Below are 20,048 nucleotides of genomic sequence, written 5' to 3'. Positions count from 1 at the left end.
AATAGACTTACTCTCCAAGCCAGTCAGTAAGCTTTCTGATTAAAAGTGTAATTTTTGTTATCCATTGGAGGGATCACGTAACAGAGCTGACCTAAAAACACCTTAAATCCACCCAGGAATCTGAAGAAACTGAAATCTCACCTACCCAGTTCATCTGTTTGTTACCTCAACCATGATCAGAACAAACTGCATACAAGATGCATTACTGGTTCATAATAATTTGCATACACTATCACATGGTACAGTCGATCTTTATTTAATTTCAAAGTGTTTGAATGACACAGTAAAGACAGCATGAATTTCAAAGTGTTTGAATGATACAGTAAAGATAGCATGTAAATATAAGGATTAGGATATTCAAACCAATGTACCTTTTTTTGGCAAAAGCTTTCATGTCAAATATATGCCTGTACCTGTTCACCACCTATGTATCATATTTGTTAATGATGAAATGTTCTACATGTGGATGATTCACAGAGGAAATAAAGAGAAGTAAAAATACCAAAGCTCAGCTAGGCTCATAATTAATAATCCAACTTGCTGAGGCAAAATGTGATTTTGGGAAACTGCATTCCATTTTGGCCACTTTATTGTATTCTGCAGGGGATAAAGAAGAAGAAAATGAAAAAGAAAAGAAACACATTGGTCTAGTCACTCAGCTGAGATCTGCTGCTGCAGTTACAAATTCAAATGATCCATAACATGCAGCATATAGGATGAAGGGAAAGAAGTGAAAAATGCATCTATACTAATAAAAGGCAAAGCCCTCACTGACTGACTCACTCACTCACTGACTCACTCATCACTAATTCTCCAACTTCCCGTGTAGGTAGAAGGCTGAAATTTGGCAGGCTCATTCCTTACAGCTTACTTACAAAAGTTAGGCAGGTTTCATTTTGAAATTCAAAGCGTAATGGTCATAACTGGAACATATTTTTTGTCCATACACTGTAATGGAGGAGGCGGAGTCACGTATCGCGTCATCACACCTCCTACGTAATCACGTGAACTAAAAACAAGGAAGAGATTTACAGCACGAGTCGCACGCGGGAACAAAGGTAAATGACGTTAATTTTTGACTGTCTTTTAATACTGTGTAAGCATACATATTAACACATGTGCAATTAAACGTGTGCATTTACGGGGTGATTTCTCAGGCTTAAAAGCTCACCTTTTATCAAACGCGGGAACAAAGGTAACTGACGTTGTTCACTGTCTTTTAATACTGTGTAACCATACATATTAACACATGTCCAATTAAACGTGTGCATTTACGGGGTGATTTCTCAGGCTTAAAAGCTCGCCTTTTACTAAAAAGGTAAATGCAAAACTATTTTCAATTAGTTTATTGAAACGCTCCCGTTAAGGATTGCAATAACATATTCGCGAGATAAAAGAACGAAGTAGGGGGAAATGGAGGAACAGCCGCAAACAGCGAAGAGCAAAAAATTAATTAAACAATTGAGAACGGAGCGAGTTAAGCATACAAGCATGTTCATAAGGGAAACAAACCACGGTGTAAAACGTAAGTTTAAATAAAGTTTATAGAAACGCTTCCGCTGCGGATTGCAATAACATATTCGCGAGATAAAAGTTTAATGAGAAGACACGAGGTATAAACGAACCACACGCCGTGGCGCAACGTTAGGGGCAACAGTTTCAACCATTCTATGATCTGCTTCTCGCAACTGAAAGACGGCACATGGCGGATGTTAGCCGACTTGCTGACCGCAACGTTAGGGGCTTCAAGTATGGCGCTGACGCCACATCTCAGTGCCAATACTTTGCAGACTGTACTTAAAAGACACGCCCTCCTCACTGGACAGTTAAAAACACCAATCAAACTAACGATGACATCAAGTATTACCCAATCAAAAGTAGGAAAGGAGGCATCTTCATAAAATGCGTGTGGGATGATTTGCATGAGACGCTGCTTTAAAAAAAAAATGATTACAAAAATACGGGATAAATCCCGTCCAGTATTGATTCAAAACGGGACGCGCAATTTCATTGTCAAACGCGGCACGATTCCGTATTTTAAAGGACGGGTGGCAACCCTACAGTGCCAGGTAACCACCCATACAATCAGATTGTGATTCAGACTAGGAATGCAATGAATGTAATTACCCCGATCTACATACAAGGCGAAAGTCTTGCAACATTCAAAGATGATGGTTTGGGATAATTACTACTTATTAAGTACACCATGGAACATAAAAGAGCTTATGAAGCCTTGAACCGAAAAAAGCAACATCTCAGAGATCGTACAAAAAAAAAAGGAGGTAATGTCGTTTTACTCGCTGTAGATTTTAGTGAAACATTACCAGTTATTCCATGAGGGAGACCAGCAGATGAACTCAACGCTTCTTTAAAATCCATGCTTCTCCCACGGTCGGTTATATGTCGCGTGTTCTCGGGTAGGTACACCAAAAAATGTATACATTTAAGCATGTAATGGCCAAAGAAAAAATGAGGTATACCCGAAGGCACTGCAGTAGTACTCAATGTAACTTTACTTCTTAAATGTTAATGTTTTACTGTTTAATAATTTATACGCTTCTTATATATTGTTCAAATTCTTTTATCAAAATACCAGTGACAGCGCAATGCACGATAACATGGAGTGAATACACCATACGCATCTGCCCACGGCCGCCCTGGTGTGCGCACATAGGAGTTGATTCTAAAATAAAATAAACATAAAAAGAGTAATACAATCATCACCCATAAAGCGGATAGCAGACGTGACGTATTATATGTGTACCACATTTCAAGTCAATAGGTGAAACAGTTTGCAAGCTACAGGTGATTTAAATATCCTGGACAGACCAACGAAAAGCCACGGTAGCAAATTATACAAGAAGATTTTACTGTTTAATTATTTATATTTATATGAAATGTGCTTCTTATATATTACTTCATATTCTCATATGATAATGATGTTAATGTTGTTTATATTGATTTCTATGTTATTGTAAGTGCATCTATGTGTGTATATGTATGTATGTATGTATGTATGTGTATATATATATATATATATAAAAAATATATATATAAAAAATATATGTGTATATGTATATATAATATATCTGTATATGTGTGTATATATGTGTGTGTATATGTATATATATATGACAGCAACACTCATAACAATGACAACACAATTACATTGACAATCATGTTACGTTATTTTTAAAATGTTTCCTTTACTTTTTCATAACCTCTTTAACACACTACTTCTCCGCTGCGAAGCGCGGGTATTTTGCTAGTTGGCTTATAAAATTATAATTTGAACCAGACTAAGTGATGATGTCTAGGATGTCAATTTACAGTAAGCTAAGTTGTGTTTATTTGCTACCTGTTTGGTCAGAAGACATGGCTGATATTGAAGACAAGCTCTCAATGTCTAATTAAATAACTGGAAGGACAAGAACAAGGTGATTGGCATCAGTCATCCGTTTACAGATATTTATTTAGAAGGCACTTGTATCCAATTTTTAGTTTTATATAATACATTGTGATTATTTGCATAGTTATAGATTTGGAAAACATGCAAGATATTGTGTAATTTGATTAGGGTACAGCAGTAAGTTAATGGCAAGGTCTGAAATAGCAAACCCTTGATTTTCACTGAAATGACATAATTCTATGCAAGTGACCAACCCACCAGACCCAAATGAACTGACACACATGGCTGGCTCAGAAGAGGAAGGATGTAGATCCGATTTTGCCATCTTCTCATCAGATACTGTGTACAGATGATGGTGTAGGAATTAACCTGATTATGCTGTTACAGCAAAAAAAGATCTAAGTTTGTGTCTTCAGTGAAGTAACATTCCTGCAGCCTATCTTATACAGTATTTAAAAAGTAATTACTATCTTTCTATCAAATAGTCCCTGATGAACTAAAGACATTTCCCTTTCTGATCTGCACTGCACAGTGAGAATCCAGTCTGCAAGGTTAATGGTTGGTCCTTATCTACAGTACATCGACTGTCAATCTGCTCTACTAAAATATCTAATATCCGATTTTGCTCATTACATCATTTCAAGACATTTTCAATTAATTGGTTAATGTTGGTAAATGTAATTTGCCAACATATTAAAAATTTCTTATTGCTTAGATAATACAATAAGGACATAAAGGCAGCAGTATATTCACTAGGAACTGATGGTTATCCAGCTCTGTTTCGTCATGCCAAACTTTGACCATGAATTTTATAGAGCAATTACTGGCCTCAATAGGTTTATTACGCTTTCATTGTTTTTATGGGTGATAGAGAGGGAGAGTCTATCCCTACAGCATGTGTAAAAGGCAGGAATTAGTGGTGAACAAGCACTCACTTACACCAAAATGGCAAGATCAGAAAAAAGCCTGGAGAAATTATTTCTAAATTAACTAAGAATCTGCTTTTTTTTTGTATTTGGAAATCCAGGAAATATACAACATGAAATTGGAATGACTTCAGATTATTGGAGTATACAGGCTTATCCAGTGTAGCACCATCTTTTACTTTGAAGACATGTTTAGTACTTAAGTGAAAGCTTTACATTATTGAAAAATGTATATGACAGAAGAAGTGTCATAAACCCATCATCAACCTTCTTAGTTTCAATTCAGAGTCTGCAGAATTGGGCACCTTTATGGTGGCAGTAACACATCCACCCACACACTGCCAATTTAGAGTTGTCAGATAATTTAGATGTAACATTAATATGTAAGTCTTTGGAATGTGGTTGGCATCCAGAGTATTTGGAAAACCCACACGGGCACAACAACAGTTGTGTGCACTCCACAGTAAGGGGATGGTATTGAAATCAAGAGCTGAGGAGCTAGAAAGCAAAAATGCTAACCACTGTATTATCATGTCAGGCCAAAAATCGTCAAATGTGAAAACAACACAATGAGAAGCTGAAGTTGCACTGTGCTTTTAACATACACAGCTTCATCCTAATGAGGTCTTTTATGTCACATAATAATGCTTCTCTAGCCTATTCAAACTGCTTTAAACATATAGTGGGGAACATCTTCAACCACCACCAATGTGCAGGCAAATTAGATTCAACATGAGTGCCGGTGATTAGAGCTTTCTTCAGTCTGTATTAGTTTTAAAGTTGTGTTAACCCAAATATTTATTTTTCACATAACATTAACCATGGATGGAGGCAAGAAAAAAATACATGGCTTCTGTCAGTGTCAGTGTCCCACGCCTCATTCTAAAATTATAAAATAAAGACATGCATGAGTTCTGTCTGTTGTAGCACAATCAGAATTCTCTCTACCTTTACCTAAAAAAAATCACATGCACTACAAAATTGGAAAGGATAATACTGTTTCAATTATTTTTATTCTATGATTTTTCATTACAAATCTCAGGTCCTCCTTTGACATTGCTCATCTGTTTTGTTTATCATGAGCAGAGTAGCAGCAGATGAATATTGAAGGAGAGGACAGGACATTAGGTGCAAGACCTAAAAGTTACCTCCCAACTCATCCACAGATTATTTAATAGAGGATTGTCCAGGATGTGTATCAGGTAGTGAGAAACTCACAAGATCCCAGTTAGAGTAGGTCTGCTCCAGGGATCTTCTTTAAGTCCTTACCTCTCTGGTGTGGTTATGAATGTGTTGAGACATTGAATAAATGAGCAATCAACCTTTGCTTTTTTGCTGATGTCATTGTGTTGTGTAGCAGCAGAAAAGAGGAAGTGGAGAAGAGGTTGGAAGAATGGAGAGGGGCTTTGGGAGATACAGGGTAGAAGATAAGTAGGAAGAAGACAGAATATATGAGGTTTCATGATCAACAGAACTCAGACCTCAGCTTGCAGCGAGAACTGTTGGAAAGAATGGATAAATGTAAATATCTAGGATCAGTAGTAGCCCAAGATGGAAAATGAGATGCAGAGATAACCCATAGAGTGCAGTGTGGCTGGAACAATTAGAAGAAGGTATCAGGGGTATTGTGTAATCAAGGAATTAAGGCAAAGGTTAAAGGTAAGGTTTTTGAGACAGTGGTAAGACCATCAGTGATGCATTGAGCTGAGACATGAGCAGTAAAGGGAACATAGGAGAAGAAGTTAGATGTGGAAGAAATGAGAATGTTGGGATGGATGTGTAGAGTTACAAAAAAGGACAGAATAGGAAATAGAGATAAAACAAAAATGGGAGAGATATCTAAGAAAGTACAGGAAAGGAGGTCAAAGTTGTATGGACATGAGTTCAGGACAGACATTGAATAAGTTGGCAAAAGAGATGGAATGAGATGGGAAAGGAAATACAGGAGAATAGCAGGCAATGGATGCCAAAGTGGAAGTGGATGGATAAATAAAGTAAAAGAAGATGTGAAAGAAAATGGCTTGCCTGAGGACAAGGCGAAAGACCATGCTGTATGGAGAAGGTTAATCAAGCACATCACCCCCACAAAGAAGTGGGAAAACATGAAGAGGAAGAGAAAGAAAAAGCAGAAGGAGACCAAATAATCAAGCACATCGACCCCACAAAGAAGTGGGAAAACATGAAGAGGAAGAGGAAGAAAAAGCAGAAGGAGACCAAACAGGAGATGTATGTGTAGCATTAAAAAATGTGATCAGTCATTGAATTATCAGCATTTGTATTGTGCAGTTGAGAATGAACATCATAGACACTGACATCATTGGATGTGGCCAGAAAAGCAGAGTACTCACAGAAGAACTATGCACACCCAGTCTTTGTGCCATTGTGCTACTTTGCTGGCTAAAGGTAAAAAAATTAAAATTATTTACATGAAGGGTAATTTTTTTTCTTTTCAAACATACAGTTGCTGTAAATAATAAAATAAGTTTGCTTTAAATGGAAGAGTACAGGGTGCTGCTTGTGAATTTGAAGCCTTGGCCTATTAATTTTGACAATTCATTTGGACAGATTGGTTTAGTTCATTTATGTCATATTTAGCAATCATTGCATAGATTAAACTTTGCACCATTTCAGCTCTCATTTTGCTGATCTGGAGAACCTCTTCATGGTTGACCTTTTCTTCACTGCTGTAGTCCAGTGGCACTTTGTTGGTGATAAGCGAGAGTCCAAATACGCGCAGACCACAGTGCTTTGCCACAGTCACTTCAGGGATAGTGCTCATGCCTTAAAGGGATTAGAACATAGAGAATGTTAATGATAGAGAACAATACGTGTTTACCTGTAAAACACACCACCGCCATGCATAGTTAATATGAGACCCATGTTAAGGAAGACTTTTTGCATACATCAATACTTAATAGAGTAACTCCTGGATACCATTTGCAGAATTAAACTGCTTGTAAAGTAAAAAAACAATTACACTTAAAGAAAGCATCATGCCAATTAAGGTACTTGACCACACAGGAGACACATGTGTAGCATTAAAAATGAATGTAATCGCTCATTAAATTGACAGCATTTATATTGTAAAGGAGTGAAAGAACATCACTCATACCATGATGGCGGCAACTTGATTTTAACATCTTGCTCAGTGCCCACTGAGTCAGCTTTGATCAAGTCTGTCTTGATCAGGATGACTTTTGATTCAAAGAATACATTGAATGCAGGGCTGTTTTAATCCAGGGTCCAGACACAAACTACAGCAAATCATTTCAGGACTATTGCTAATTTTTTTCTTTTAGGGAAAAGAAAAGAGATTGAGACATACATACGCGCACACATCTTACATCTTTCTATAAATCAAACTTCTGATGTGAGTTCAGCAGGAATGGTTGCCTTAGAAGGTTTGTTCAGCACACAAGAACAAAAGCAGCAAGATCAAGTCAAGTCACGTTCAAAGAGTGTTTAAAAGAGCGAATTGCTTGAGGCCTAATGAAATTCACTTTTTCATTCCACTCGGATAACGAGATTTAACCTCAGCAGGGGATATCCAAAGAAAGTAAGCGACTCAGTTTGAGGTTTCTTTATGGTTTAGTTAGGAAATACTTTTTTGAAAGCTTAGGAAGAAAGGTAACTCCTTGGGCAGTGCTGTAGAATGGCCAGTCACACTGTACAGTATCAATATATTTGAGACATTGAGACTTTTTAAAAACAGCTGTATTCAAAGAAATGAGATGATAGTCATTTACCAAGACAGAACGGTATAGTTGATTTTTTGTTTAGAAAAGAAAAAGATGCCAGTAGTTTTTTAACATTACAATATAAGCTGAAACTTCTAGAATCCTATGCAACCCAGCTGCTACTAGATATTAGAACATTAAACCTGTCCATGATATTATATAGACTTCATGACTCAACACAAATGAATATACATTTTAAACAGTGCTTGCAAAATAACACTTAGCAGCTGTGTCTACTTAGAGAGCAAGATTGGCCTTGCATGATCGTCTGTAATGTCTTTGCAGCAATAACACTAGTGGATGTAAAGTGCATTTCTGGGATGACCATACGTTAAAGCTATTAATGTTATACAAGTGTTGCTAAAAATAATGTTGCAACATATTCAATATTTTGATTGGAATTAATAGGTGTAGAAGAAGGCATGCTTGAAATCACAATTACAACTTGTTTGACAATGTAATGGAAAAGAATTAAAGGTGTTGAACCTGCCTGCCTGTTTAACTAGGACATGCTGACATTATTTGTACAGGTAAATTTAAATTAGAAAGTTGGATTGTATATAATATTTTAAGTGTATATTCTGTTCTATGATACCAACTTAAATACCAGAAGTCTTATTTCTTTGAAGCAGGTATCAAGCCAATTCTATTAATATTTGTAACTAATTTGGAACTTTAAATAATACTTGATGGCATGAGGTATTTTACTAGAATGTACCATTTATTTGTATGATGATAGGTGTAAATTAAAACATATTTAAATGTGTTATATAAATGAACCTAAATGGTAAAGGAAGCTATTGTGTTAGATGTTTTTAGTCTGCAATGTTGTATTGAACAAGAGCATATGGGGCTCCACCAGTTAGTGTAAATTAAGGACAGCCATTTTGGAGTTAATTAATAATGATGGGTCAAGACTCATTCTTTATTAAGTATTTTCCACAACAGCAGTTTTCTGGAAGGGATGCAAAAATAAGTCTCGACAGGTATTGTTACCTAATGGAAGCATCTTTAAAAATGACAATCCCTAAGAATTAATTGACAGCAAGGAGAATGACTGAAAACCCCTTTTTATGTTCCCTATTTTGAGACTGTAGGGATCTTTGGAGCTGCTAGGGTAAGCTCCGGAAGAACAGCATAAGGAGTTCATCAGGTCACCCCAAACCCTGCAAGTGGTCTGAACCTTTAAGCCAGAAGTGACACAGGTCCACAAGTTCTACAAGCTTAGAGTCAGGAGTTGGCAACAGTTTGCCTGGCGGGAGGAAGAGTAGCCAATGTGGTTTGAGGACAAAGAAGAGAAGGTGGGAAGGAGTGTTTTAGTGATAATATTTATAATGGAGATTTAACCACCCAGTCCACCAGTATGGAGGACTATTTTGGACAAAATTAAATAAATAAATAAATGCGCAAATAAATTAAACTTCTGTGAAATGTGAGCATAAATAAATAAATGTATCATGAAATGAAGCCTTAATAAATAAATGTGCCATGAAATGAGAGCATAAATAAATAAATGTGTCACGAAATATGTTTTTTGTTGCTTAGTTATTTATTTCATTTTGTCCGTAACATTCCTCCAAACCATCATGAAATAAGACTTGAAATAAAACTGTCACTTTCACTCGTCAAAGTTGAGAGGGTGGGCTCTAACACACCCTCTAGTTATTGATTTGTTGAGTGTTACCTTCAGCCTAGAGTAATCGAACTATGAGCCATATGATTCTCAAGGTACCAAAGCGCATGCTTAAAGTTGTGCTTGTGAGTGTCCATGGCGAATATGACTGCTACAAAAAGTTGCCCAGAGTTGCTACGTGAAGCAGCAGTTTTAATTCAGGAAGCTCTAACCTCTTCATCCCCTCAGGAATCAGCACATGAGGTTTCAGCTGTAAGTGCCCCACTTGATAGCCGAAAACCTACCCCCACTTTGTCGAGTACTCACTCTACTCCTGTTCAAGATATACTACTGTATTTTAGGTGGCTGTGCTAATAGCGCTGTAAATTTGCAATAGTTATTTGTCTGCAAAATACAAACCTGCCTACAAGTAAACAGAAAGACCTGACGGTAGCCACATCACAAACAAAATATCAGTTGCTGAATACTGAAGAGCTATTAAATCTAACAGAAATATTTTGTGAATGTCGCACAATAGTTGAGTTGGAGCCACCATTTTATAAACATACTCGCCTCTTTATATTCACTTTGTTACAATGAGGATAATTGAACAGTGGTTATCTTAAAATGCAGTTTTCACCTACTGTCAAGTGATTTTGGTAGACTGAGAATGCAGAAATTAATTTGATGCAAAGGATGTGAAAGAAACAAAACAGGTTTATGTGCATTTTTAGGATAATAAACTTTAATATGAACAGTTGTTTTTCTTCTCACTTAACGGTATGTTATACACATATATTGTTGCAAGTGTTTGTTTTAGTACATTCAGTAACCCACAGCAGAAAGACTGTGGAAACAATTTTGAGTTAATTTTTCATGCTATTAAATAGCTTTCCGTTACTAATTTCCTATGTTGTTATGCATGTATTTTTCCTTGATTTCTCAATATGTGACTGTATTTCATTTTTTACTTTTTTCTTAATTATTTTTCTATGTTTACCAATATGTTCTATTTTCTTATATCACATTGTTTATATTTTTCATGTAATTGTATTTTTAATTTTTTATTCTATGTAATTGTTAGTCTATTACCTTTGCCTTTTTCTGCTTTTTCTACCACTTTTTATATATAAAAATTTGATTCATTTTCATTTCAGTTTGTATTCTTCATACAATTGGTTTCTGGGGTTTTTTTTGTTGTTGTTTTACCTGTTTTTTCCCCCCTTTTCGTAATTAAACAACACCTTTCTTTGTTTTTCACCACCCCCCCATAATTACTGTTTAAAGTAGGTTTTAAACATTTATTTATACTCTCTCTCTCTCTTTCTCTAAGACCTGTGGTTCCTTGCAGTTTAGTGAGCATATTTTTTATACAGTGTTTCCTGGTATCCTGATTCAGTTTTACCCTTCTGTAGTTATTTGTAGTATGTTGCTACTTCTAGCTTTCCTAAACAATCCTCAAAACATGGTGCCCACATTCCAGAAAGGATGATTCTCCTCTACATTTAACTGGGCTTTCAGTGTTGCAGTGAAAGAAATACAGTGATGAGCACATTTATTGAACACATTCAATTTTATCTTGTTAAAAACTATATTGCTGCATGTCAAAAATTAAATGTGTTGCTTCTTTTAATTAACAGCAGAGGTAGCACGGCTATTTGCCCCGTATGGGGGCTCAAACAACCCAAGGAGGCAATTTAGGTCTACTAGAAGGATGCCTTCTCCAAGCCTAGTACATCACATAATGTACACACATAATTTCTGTTGTCTAAGTGACCAGACTTCTACCAAAATACCAAGTGTGTTTGTCAAAGCGAGCCTTGCTGCCTCTGGACTTGGAGAAAAGAGGATCTCCTTCACAGGTATGTAATATTATTAGACCACAAATAAGTAGCCCAGTTAACATAATGTAAAGTATGGAAGGAGAGAAATAATTTTGGTTTTTCAGAATAATGTCAGCAGTGTGAAAAGATCATAAATGTGAAATTACATGATTAAGTAAAATGTGTGATATTTAATTCAAACTGGAACGTCAGTCTTCTTGCATTCTTCCATTTCTCTGCAACAATTCTCTCTCTGAAATATGTGATATCTTCGGCAGAATCCATTTCATCGGCAGTAGTAAGCATTTTTCTAATTAATTCTTGTGCTATCTCGTTTACTTCCATCTCACACACAGCCATGTTGAATTAGGCATAGCCAATCTACAGAAGTCGATTAACCAATCAATAACTAGAGGGTGTGTTAGAGCCCACCCTCTGAACTTTAACGAGTGAAAGTGACAGTTTTATTTCAAGTCGTATTTCATGATGGTTTGGAGGAATGTTACGGACAAAATTAAATAAATAAATAAGCAACAAAAAACATATTTCGTGACACATTTATTTATTTATGCTCTCATTTCTTGGCAAATTTATTTATTAAGGCTTCATTTCATGATACATTTATTTATTTATGCTCACATTTCACAGAAGTTTAATTTATTTGCGCATTTATTTATTTATTTAATTTTGTCCGAAATAGTCCTCCATACACACCAGGGGCCAGCAAAGAACACTAAAGACGCTATTACCTACTTAAGCATACCAGCTCCATTTACCTGGGCTTTCCTGGTATTTGTGGGTTTGGGAGCAGCTCAAGAGTGTCCTTAAAAGATCACACAGGATATGTCTACAAATTATTATTGGTTAATTATTTTTGGTCTACCTGTTACTGAACTTCCATGGAGCAATTTGTTATCTAGAGCATGATAATACAACACGCACACACACATACACGCACGCACGCACAAACACACACACATATCTCTCTATCATATAAAAAATCTTTCGATGCGACGAGACTTTTTAGGCGACAAGATGTGACTTTTTGGAAAACACGAGACGAGAATATTGCCATGATAATATTTTTATAAGTCACACCCTCCTAGCAACCATTTTCAAACAAGACCTTTGTACTGTCATCTCTCAGTCTTGTGAATGCTTCTGTCAGACACACTTCCTGCGCTCTCAGCTCTTATAAATTTTAATGTTTTCCTCACTTTAAGTTCCCAATTAAAGAAGACATATTACGTCCACATCTTATTGAAGAATTTCATCACGAAGGGTTATCAACAGAAAAAATGAGTACACGGGCAATCCTAGCACCTAGAAACGAGGAAGTCAAACAAATTTACGCCAAAATGGTTAAATGCGTATTAATAGACTATGCTGAAACAGTTGGTGGTGATAATGAAGAAGATGAAAACAACAACTTACAATATCACAAAGAATATCTACAACCGTTAACACCATCCGGTCTTCCACCACACAAATTACTGTAGAAAGAAGGATGTATCCAAGAAAGGTAATGTAGTACATCTCCCGCAGATAACATTAGACACCAAAGGAGATCTTGATATGCCATTCGTATTAAAACGTTAACAGTTTCCCGTTAGAATAGGTTTTGCAAAGACAATTAACAAATATCAGAGCCAAACAATCGAAAAAAGTCATTTAATTTACAGAGAGTAAGAAACAAAATGCAATCATGGGCAGTTATACGTTGCGTAGATGCAAATGTAACACTTCACATGAAAATTAAATTCTGTTTAAAATGTACATCCACAGCCCCAGAAGCAAGCATCAGAACCGCAAAGAGGCTAGCGCGTAGCATTGGCCAGGGGATTGGCGAGTGAAGCTAGCAGGGGGCAAAGCCCCCTAGTCTTATATATATATTAAAAAATATCCATCCATCCATCCATTTTCCAACCCGCTGAATCCGAACACAGGGTCACGGGGGTCTGCTGGAGCTATTAAAAAATATATATATACATATATAATACACACAGGCCTGTCCTGGTAGACATGTTTTGACATTTTACCATGCTGAAGTGCTCACTAGTTGTCACTATTAATCTGTTCTCCTGACCAAAGCCACACTGATACCACTATTTACCTGTAATTCATTTGCTAAAGAGACATACCTTCTACATTGGAAAAATCTGGAAGTATTCTAATCCACCAACAGTTACACAGTGGGAAAAGGATGTATTATTCTACTTAAAAAAAGAAGAAAGATCTCATACAGAAAGATCTGTACTTTCTCCGGTCCTGTTCAGCCCATATACATCGGACTTCCAATATAACACGGAGTCCTGCCACGTGCAAATGTTCACTGACGACACTGCTATCGTGGGCTGCATCAGGAGTGGGCAGGAGGAGGAGTATAGGAACCTCATCAAGGACTTTGTTAAATGGTGCGACTCAAACCACCTACACCTGAACACCAGCAAAACCATGGAGCTGGTGGTGGATTTTAGGAGACCCAGGCCCCTCATGGACCCCGTGATTATCAGAGGTGACTGTGTGCAGAGGGTACAGACCTATAAATACCTGGGAGTGTAGCTGGATGATAAATTGGACTGAACTGCCAATACTGATTCTCTGTGCAAGAGAGGACAGAGCCGGCTATACTTACTTAGAAGACTGCCGTCCTTCAACATCTGCAATAAGATGCTGCAGATGTTCTATCAGACGGTTGTGGCAAGTGCCCTCTTCTACGCAGTGGTGTACTGGGGAGGCAGCATAAAGAAGAAGGACGCCTCATGCCTGGACAAACTGGTGAGGAAGGCAGGCTCTATTGTAGGCATAGAGCTGGACAGTTTGACATCTGTGGCAGAGCGACGGGCGCTCAGCAGGCTCCTATCAATTATGGAGAATCCACTGCATCCACTAAACAGTGTCATCTCCAGACAGAGGAGCAGCTTCAGCGACAGACTGCTGTCACTGTCCAGCTCCACTGACAGAGTGAGGAGATCGTTCCTCCCCCAAACTATGCGACTCTTCAATTCCACCCGGGGGGGGGTAAACGTTAACATTATTCAAAGTTATTGTCTGTTTTTACCTGCATTTTTATTACTCTTTAATTTAATATTATTTATTGTATCAGTATGCTGCTGCTGAAGTATGTGAATTTCCCCTCGGGATTAACAAAGTATCTATCTATCTATCTATCTATCTATCTATCTATCTATCTATCTATCTATCTATCTATCTATCTATCTATCTATCTATCTATCTATCTATCTATCTATCTATCTATCTATCTATCTATCTATCTATCTATCTATCTATCTATCTATGTTATGAGGAACAATCTCAGAGTTCTTTACAAAACTCAGATAATTAAAATTGCCGAGCCATTGCTAACCTGTTAAACATTTCACCTTCAGTGATTGATAACTTCAAATTAAGTATTCCTTCTGTGCTCTCTGTTTTAAATAAAATGTAACACTGTGTACCATTAGGAAATGTAATATACTCCTTGTAATGCAATTTTAAAAATCAATTGGCATGGCAAGCAGTACTGCATGCAGAAGGCTTCTTCTAGTGTCCACAGAATTTCCTTTGATGACTTGTTTCTCTTTACATATCTGCATTTTAACCAGAACTGCTCTTTGACAAAACACTAATGTCCTAGTGGCCTAAACATAAACCACTTTCACAAATGAGAGGATACCTATACTGATCATATGATGACTGAAAGCTGAAGACGGCAGGGAGCAGGGTTTCAATGACTCAAATTAGATAAGTGATCGCATTGCAGGTATGGTGGAATTGCCTTCCACACTTCTAAAATATCATGCGGGTGAGCCACATCATCTCATCTACTTACTTCCTGAGCTTTCACTTTCTTATTAGTTCACCTGTTCAATTTGCAATTTTAAAATGACATTTCTGGCTTTTAAGGCTTTATTTTCTCATGAAGTCACTTGTTCTTATTGCAAGGTTCTCCCTCTTTTATTTTTAAGTTTCCTCCTCATCTCTGTGTGCCATAAATGTTCAAATTTCAGCACACCTGCCAAATTTGCATGTAGTCGGCTTATTGCTTTGTCATTTTCTCCAAAGGATCTGCTTCTATTTAAAAGCTACATTCTGACTATAAACACCTGATACATGCTTGCATGACTGTACATTTGGGAAGTATAATGTACTGAAAACATTTGGGCAACTGATGCTTTGACATGGACCCCAGCACTAAATTATCCAGAACTGTTGGAAAATTGATGGATGGATGTTTCTTTTTCTTTAAAAACCTTTAGCAGCTTAGCCAAAACACTAAAGAGAAGATCTCAAATTGGACGAAAACCATTTAAATGGCAAGTCACCTTGTACTTTTGGAGCTTAAAGTCCTAAATTTCAGTGACACAAACAGGGAATCATGTATTCCTTAGGCAAGTGGTAAATTGCTTGTAAAGAAATGCAAGTAACCTGGAGGAAATGACCAGGGAGCAATCGGGGTTAACAGGATTATAAGCAGGGGTTGAATGCTCTGCAGAGCCTGTCATAAGTCCATTCATTGGCAGTACTCACTGAGTCCAGAGTCATTTTGGACAAAGTCATCTAAAACATTTTAGAGAAACGGAATGATCATGTGATGAGAATGTAATACACACAGAATTTTGAGGTGGATAAGGGAACACAATTGTAGGTCCAGTGAGCAGCACCTCTCACTGTGCTACTTGTCATTTATGATTCTTTAATGTTTAAAATTAAAAATGTATTTTCATAAATAATGAGCTCATTTCCATTTGCTCCAGGTGTAAGTGACATTCAGAGCAATAGAATTGTATTTGCTAGAGTTTACATTTGTATCTTTTAAATGAATACAATATAAAATGAGGAGTGGGAGAGCATGTGAAGCACACGCTGTAGTTCTGGTCTAAATCAATAAAGCTAACATGTACCTGCCCTAGTAAAGCCAAAGTGTCTACAGACGCTGAGACAGTGATGGAAAATTCACAAATGAAGATATGCCAGCTGTAAGTCATTGATCATATCTCTCACCTGCAGTTGCTCTCTCTCTCTCCCCCAGTCTGTTTCACAACAAGAAAATGATTTTCATAGTCACCAATCGGATTTTTGAGACCAGCTCAACATATTGCATATTCAAGGAGAAGATGTGATAATGTGACTATTCTAGAGGAAATCATGAAAGATCTGGAGGGATCCAGAGGAACATCAACTTGGGAGGACTGGTGTATCATTTGACATGCTGTCACTGTGCTTATGTCATCACTTTCATTATTTATGTAAATGCGGTGCTCTCCGTGAATAAACAATGAAGTGGCAAACTCCATGTTAAGTGCCACTTCAAGCAGGACAAAAGATTCTGATGAGTTAAATCACTCATAACTTGTTTCTTAAAATGTAAAGAACTTTATTACATGACTTAAGCCAATAACAAATATAATTATCATGTTAAACTGCTATTCCCAATGTCCATTACAAATGACACTAACTTCTCAACCTTTCTTAATGTAAAGACAGTGCGGAAATAGTATGATCAGAAAACTGTTGCTGGCATATCCTGCTCAACAGTAATAACTTAGCACAACCTCCCTTCACAGAGTTAAAGCCTGTTGTAGGACAGACTAATGGAAAACCTACTACCTATTGCATTTAAAGGAATGATAAATCAACCAAAAATATTTCATATCCCTACTCTTTATTGTTTTCCTAAAATTCATAATATAACTATACATTTACATTAACTACACATACACTATATACAGTTAATTTCATAATATGAACAATTACATATACAATACTTATTTCTCCACAAATAGGTAATATCTTGGACCATGAAAGAATGATTTCACTATAAGGTTTAACAGACTTCAGGTCTGCATATTCCATACCCCACTGCCAACAATTTTTCACAGCAGAACAAAACAAACAATGCAAATGGAGATATTAAACTGTATATATATATAAAATAATAATAAACATTAATTTGTACATTCAGTATGTGACAATAGTAACCCTATACACCTGCAAACCTTTACAAATATTATGTGGCTTGGTTACACACTTACCCACAGAGTCACTTCCCAGAATGTGCAGCATACGGGCTTCAGCGACAGTTTCAAAGTTGGGTCCACTGACCATGCAGTACACTCCCTCGTGCACAAAGTCTGAGTAACCAAGTTCGGCACTGGTGTCAAGAGCTAGTTTGCGCAGTTCTTCACTGTAGGCATCAGACATACAAGGAAAGCGGATTCCAAACCTTTAAAGACATATTAAGCTTCACATTACAAATGGGTACATCATCACTCAGCCAACAGAAGGTCTGATGAGCACATCATACAAGGTGAAGAATGCTGCAGGTAGCCCTGGTGTTGTCCTGAGATTGGATTTTCTCCATTGCCACACACTATGTGCCATTAACTGGCTTTTCCCACCTGCCACTTCCACTTATTGTTGGCCTTTTGTGCCCTTTATTTTATAAAGGACAAAACAACACTACAGGAAGTCTCAAACGCAGCTATTACATTTATTTCAGGACTTTACGTCATGAGTAATGATAAAAACCTCAAATTGCAACACCTTGGAACTGTAAACAAGTTTTTGTCTCGATAATACAAATGGTACATTCATTGCTTCAAGATACAGAAAAGCTAAAGGATTCAACTAACAGAGCCTCAGGAGCAAGTGATGGAGTGAGACGTGGATCACTTATATCTACAGTATATGGTTGTACTTCCTATTGAGATATTGCTTCAGTATTAAGCATAATGTGAAGGGACACCCTTGAACTATTCAGGTCCAGCAGCAAAAAGGCTAGTATTAAATCTCATCCTTTTCTAGCCCTCACTATTTTCTAACTGGGAATTACTGTTCTCCATCATCACAAATAGTCATTTTTGTTTGCACAAATTTAGTTAAGGCTAGCAGAATTGCCTTTTCCCCCAAACTATCTAAAACCTTTACAAGAGCTTTAGAGCCTACCTGGCACTCATTTCTGAGCCTCCTCTACATTGACAAGAATCTGTCACTCTATTCTGAGCATTTCCCTCACCTTTTTGATGAACCACCTCTGAATAGCAGGGACTACACAAACTGACTGAAAACACAAAAAGGTTGGCAGATAAGGTTTTGTACACCAATGTTTATGTATCCAGCTGGGAGCTCCCACTAGAACAAACAATTGATCTCCAACAGGTCACCCCTGACAGAGCTTAGCTATGAGCTTGAATGATGTGTTGATTTAATTTTCATACTAGGTTTCTTCATAATGTCTTAATGCCCTTCTTCCCTTTCTCTTGATTTTGTTGCTCACACTTGTTCCAAATCTGACTTTCCTCTGACTATCACAGTTCCATGATTGCTCTATTATGGTGAACCTTCATTTCCATCTTTTAAAGTCATCGGCAGATACCCATCACACCATTTTTCTTTTCTGTTTTGTTATTAAAACAGTAAAAGAAAATTGTTTGAATGTACAAAAAATACAATGTAGTATAGGTTATGCTTGATTTAATCAATTACATTTAGTAAAACTAGAACTGCTGATTAGCTGTGCATATTGTATCTCTGTTTGTTAGTCATTTGTGCAGAAATATAAGTAATACAGAATTTTTAAACCATTACTAACCCTCCTCTATTCTATTTCTCTTCTCTGTATCTGGATGTGTTACTTGACGCAACACTGCTCTACTGCCAGGCTGCAGTCCTGCATATAGAAAACTCATATTGGATAATGGAGCTTTGGAATCATTGGATAGAGATATTCTCTCATCAGACTGAATGGCCCAGCACAGACTCCACTATAAAGTGTCTGGGAGTGAGGGTAGATGGCTAGTTGGCTGAGGCCTCCAGCACTGTGACTGTGTCTGAGTCTTACAATTTTAATCTCCTTCATTGTCAACTGGCCACAGATCTTCAATTCATTAATGGACAGTGTCACACACATGCAAAGCTGAATGAACCAAGTGAAGGTAATTCTGCGCCAGGCCAGGGGGTGGTGGGGTGCACTAAACCTTTCTCTGTTGTCTCTGCAGACCAAATACAGGAAATTCTTCCTGATTCAACCTCGAAGAGTCTACTCCCGATTCCGTCCCCAAGACTGGTGTCACTGCCATTTCCATCCCCAATACTGACGTCACTTCTGGTTCCGGCCCTCAATGACATTACTTCTGGTTTCCTGCCTTAAATAACAGACCACTTCCTTCTCTGCTCAGTCTTGAACTCCGTTCTATGCACAGCAGTGTGATTATTTATCCCCTTTTACAGCCAGGAACAATATACGGGTGGCCTCTTTTTGTGTGTGTCAAGGCTGGTTATTTCACAACAGATATTGTTGGTTTTCATTTATGTTTAAGCAGTTTCTTCCTTGTTCTCTGTGTGTTTTAACAAGCCTATATTTTTGTGTGCTAGTTCTGTATTTAGTTATTAGTAAATTCTATACTTGCATTTGAAACTGAGAATTGTTCACAGTGTTCTGCACCTTAACTTAGTGAAGAGCACTACAAAAATGAAATAAGTTGTAATTGTAGCTGTAAATAACAATGCTCATTTACTTTTCACAACTGTAGCATTGGA

At 37.1% G+C, this 20,048-nt stretch overlaps 1 protein-coding gene across 1 annotated transcript in view; it reads right to left on the bottom strand.

Moving 5' to 3' along the window:
• Nucleotides 1-235: 235 nt before the first annotated feature.
• The window catches only part of pnp4b (purine nucleoside phosphorylase 4b), a 92,935-nt gene continuing 73,122 nt past the window's right edge, over nt 236-20,048 (bottom strand). Inside the window, exons 5-6 of the mRNA XM_028817776.2 lie at nt 17,543-17,733; nt 236-7,116 (exon numbers count right to left, since the gene is read on the bottom strand). Of these exons, the coding sequence (XP_028673609.1) occupies nt 6,875-7,116; nt 17,543-17,733 (433 nt within the window). The 3' untranslated portion in view covers nt 236-6,874. The remainder of the gene's footprint in view (nt 7,117-17,542; nt 17,734-20,048) is intronic.

This window comes from Erpetoichthys calabaricus, chromosome 13 (genome assembly GCF_900747795.2).
Source record: "Erpetoichthys calabaricus chromosome 13, fErpCal1.3, whole genome shotgun sequence".
Lineage (NCBI taxonomy): Eukaryota > Metazoa > Chordata > Cladistia > Polypteriformes > Polypteridae > Erpetoichthys > Erpetoichthys calabaricus.
The sequence above is the reverse complement of the archived record's forward strand: the minus strand, read 5'-3'. Positions and strand labels throughout refer to the sequence as shown.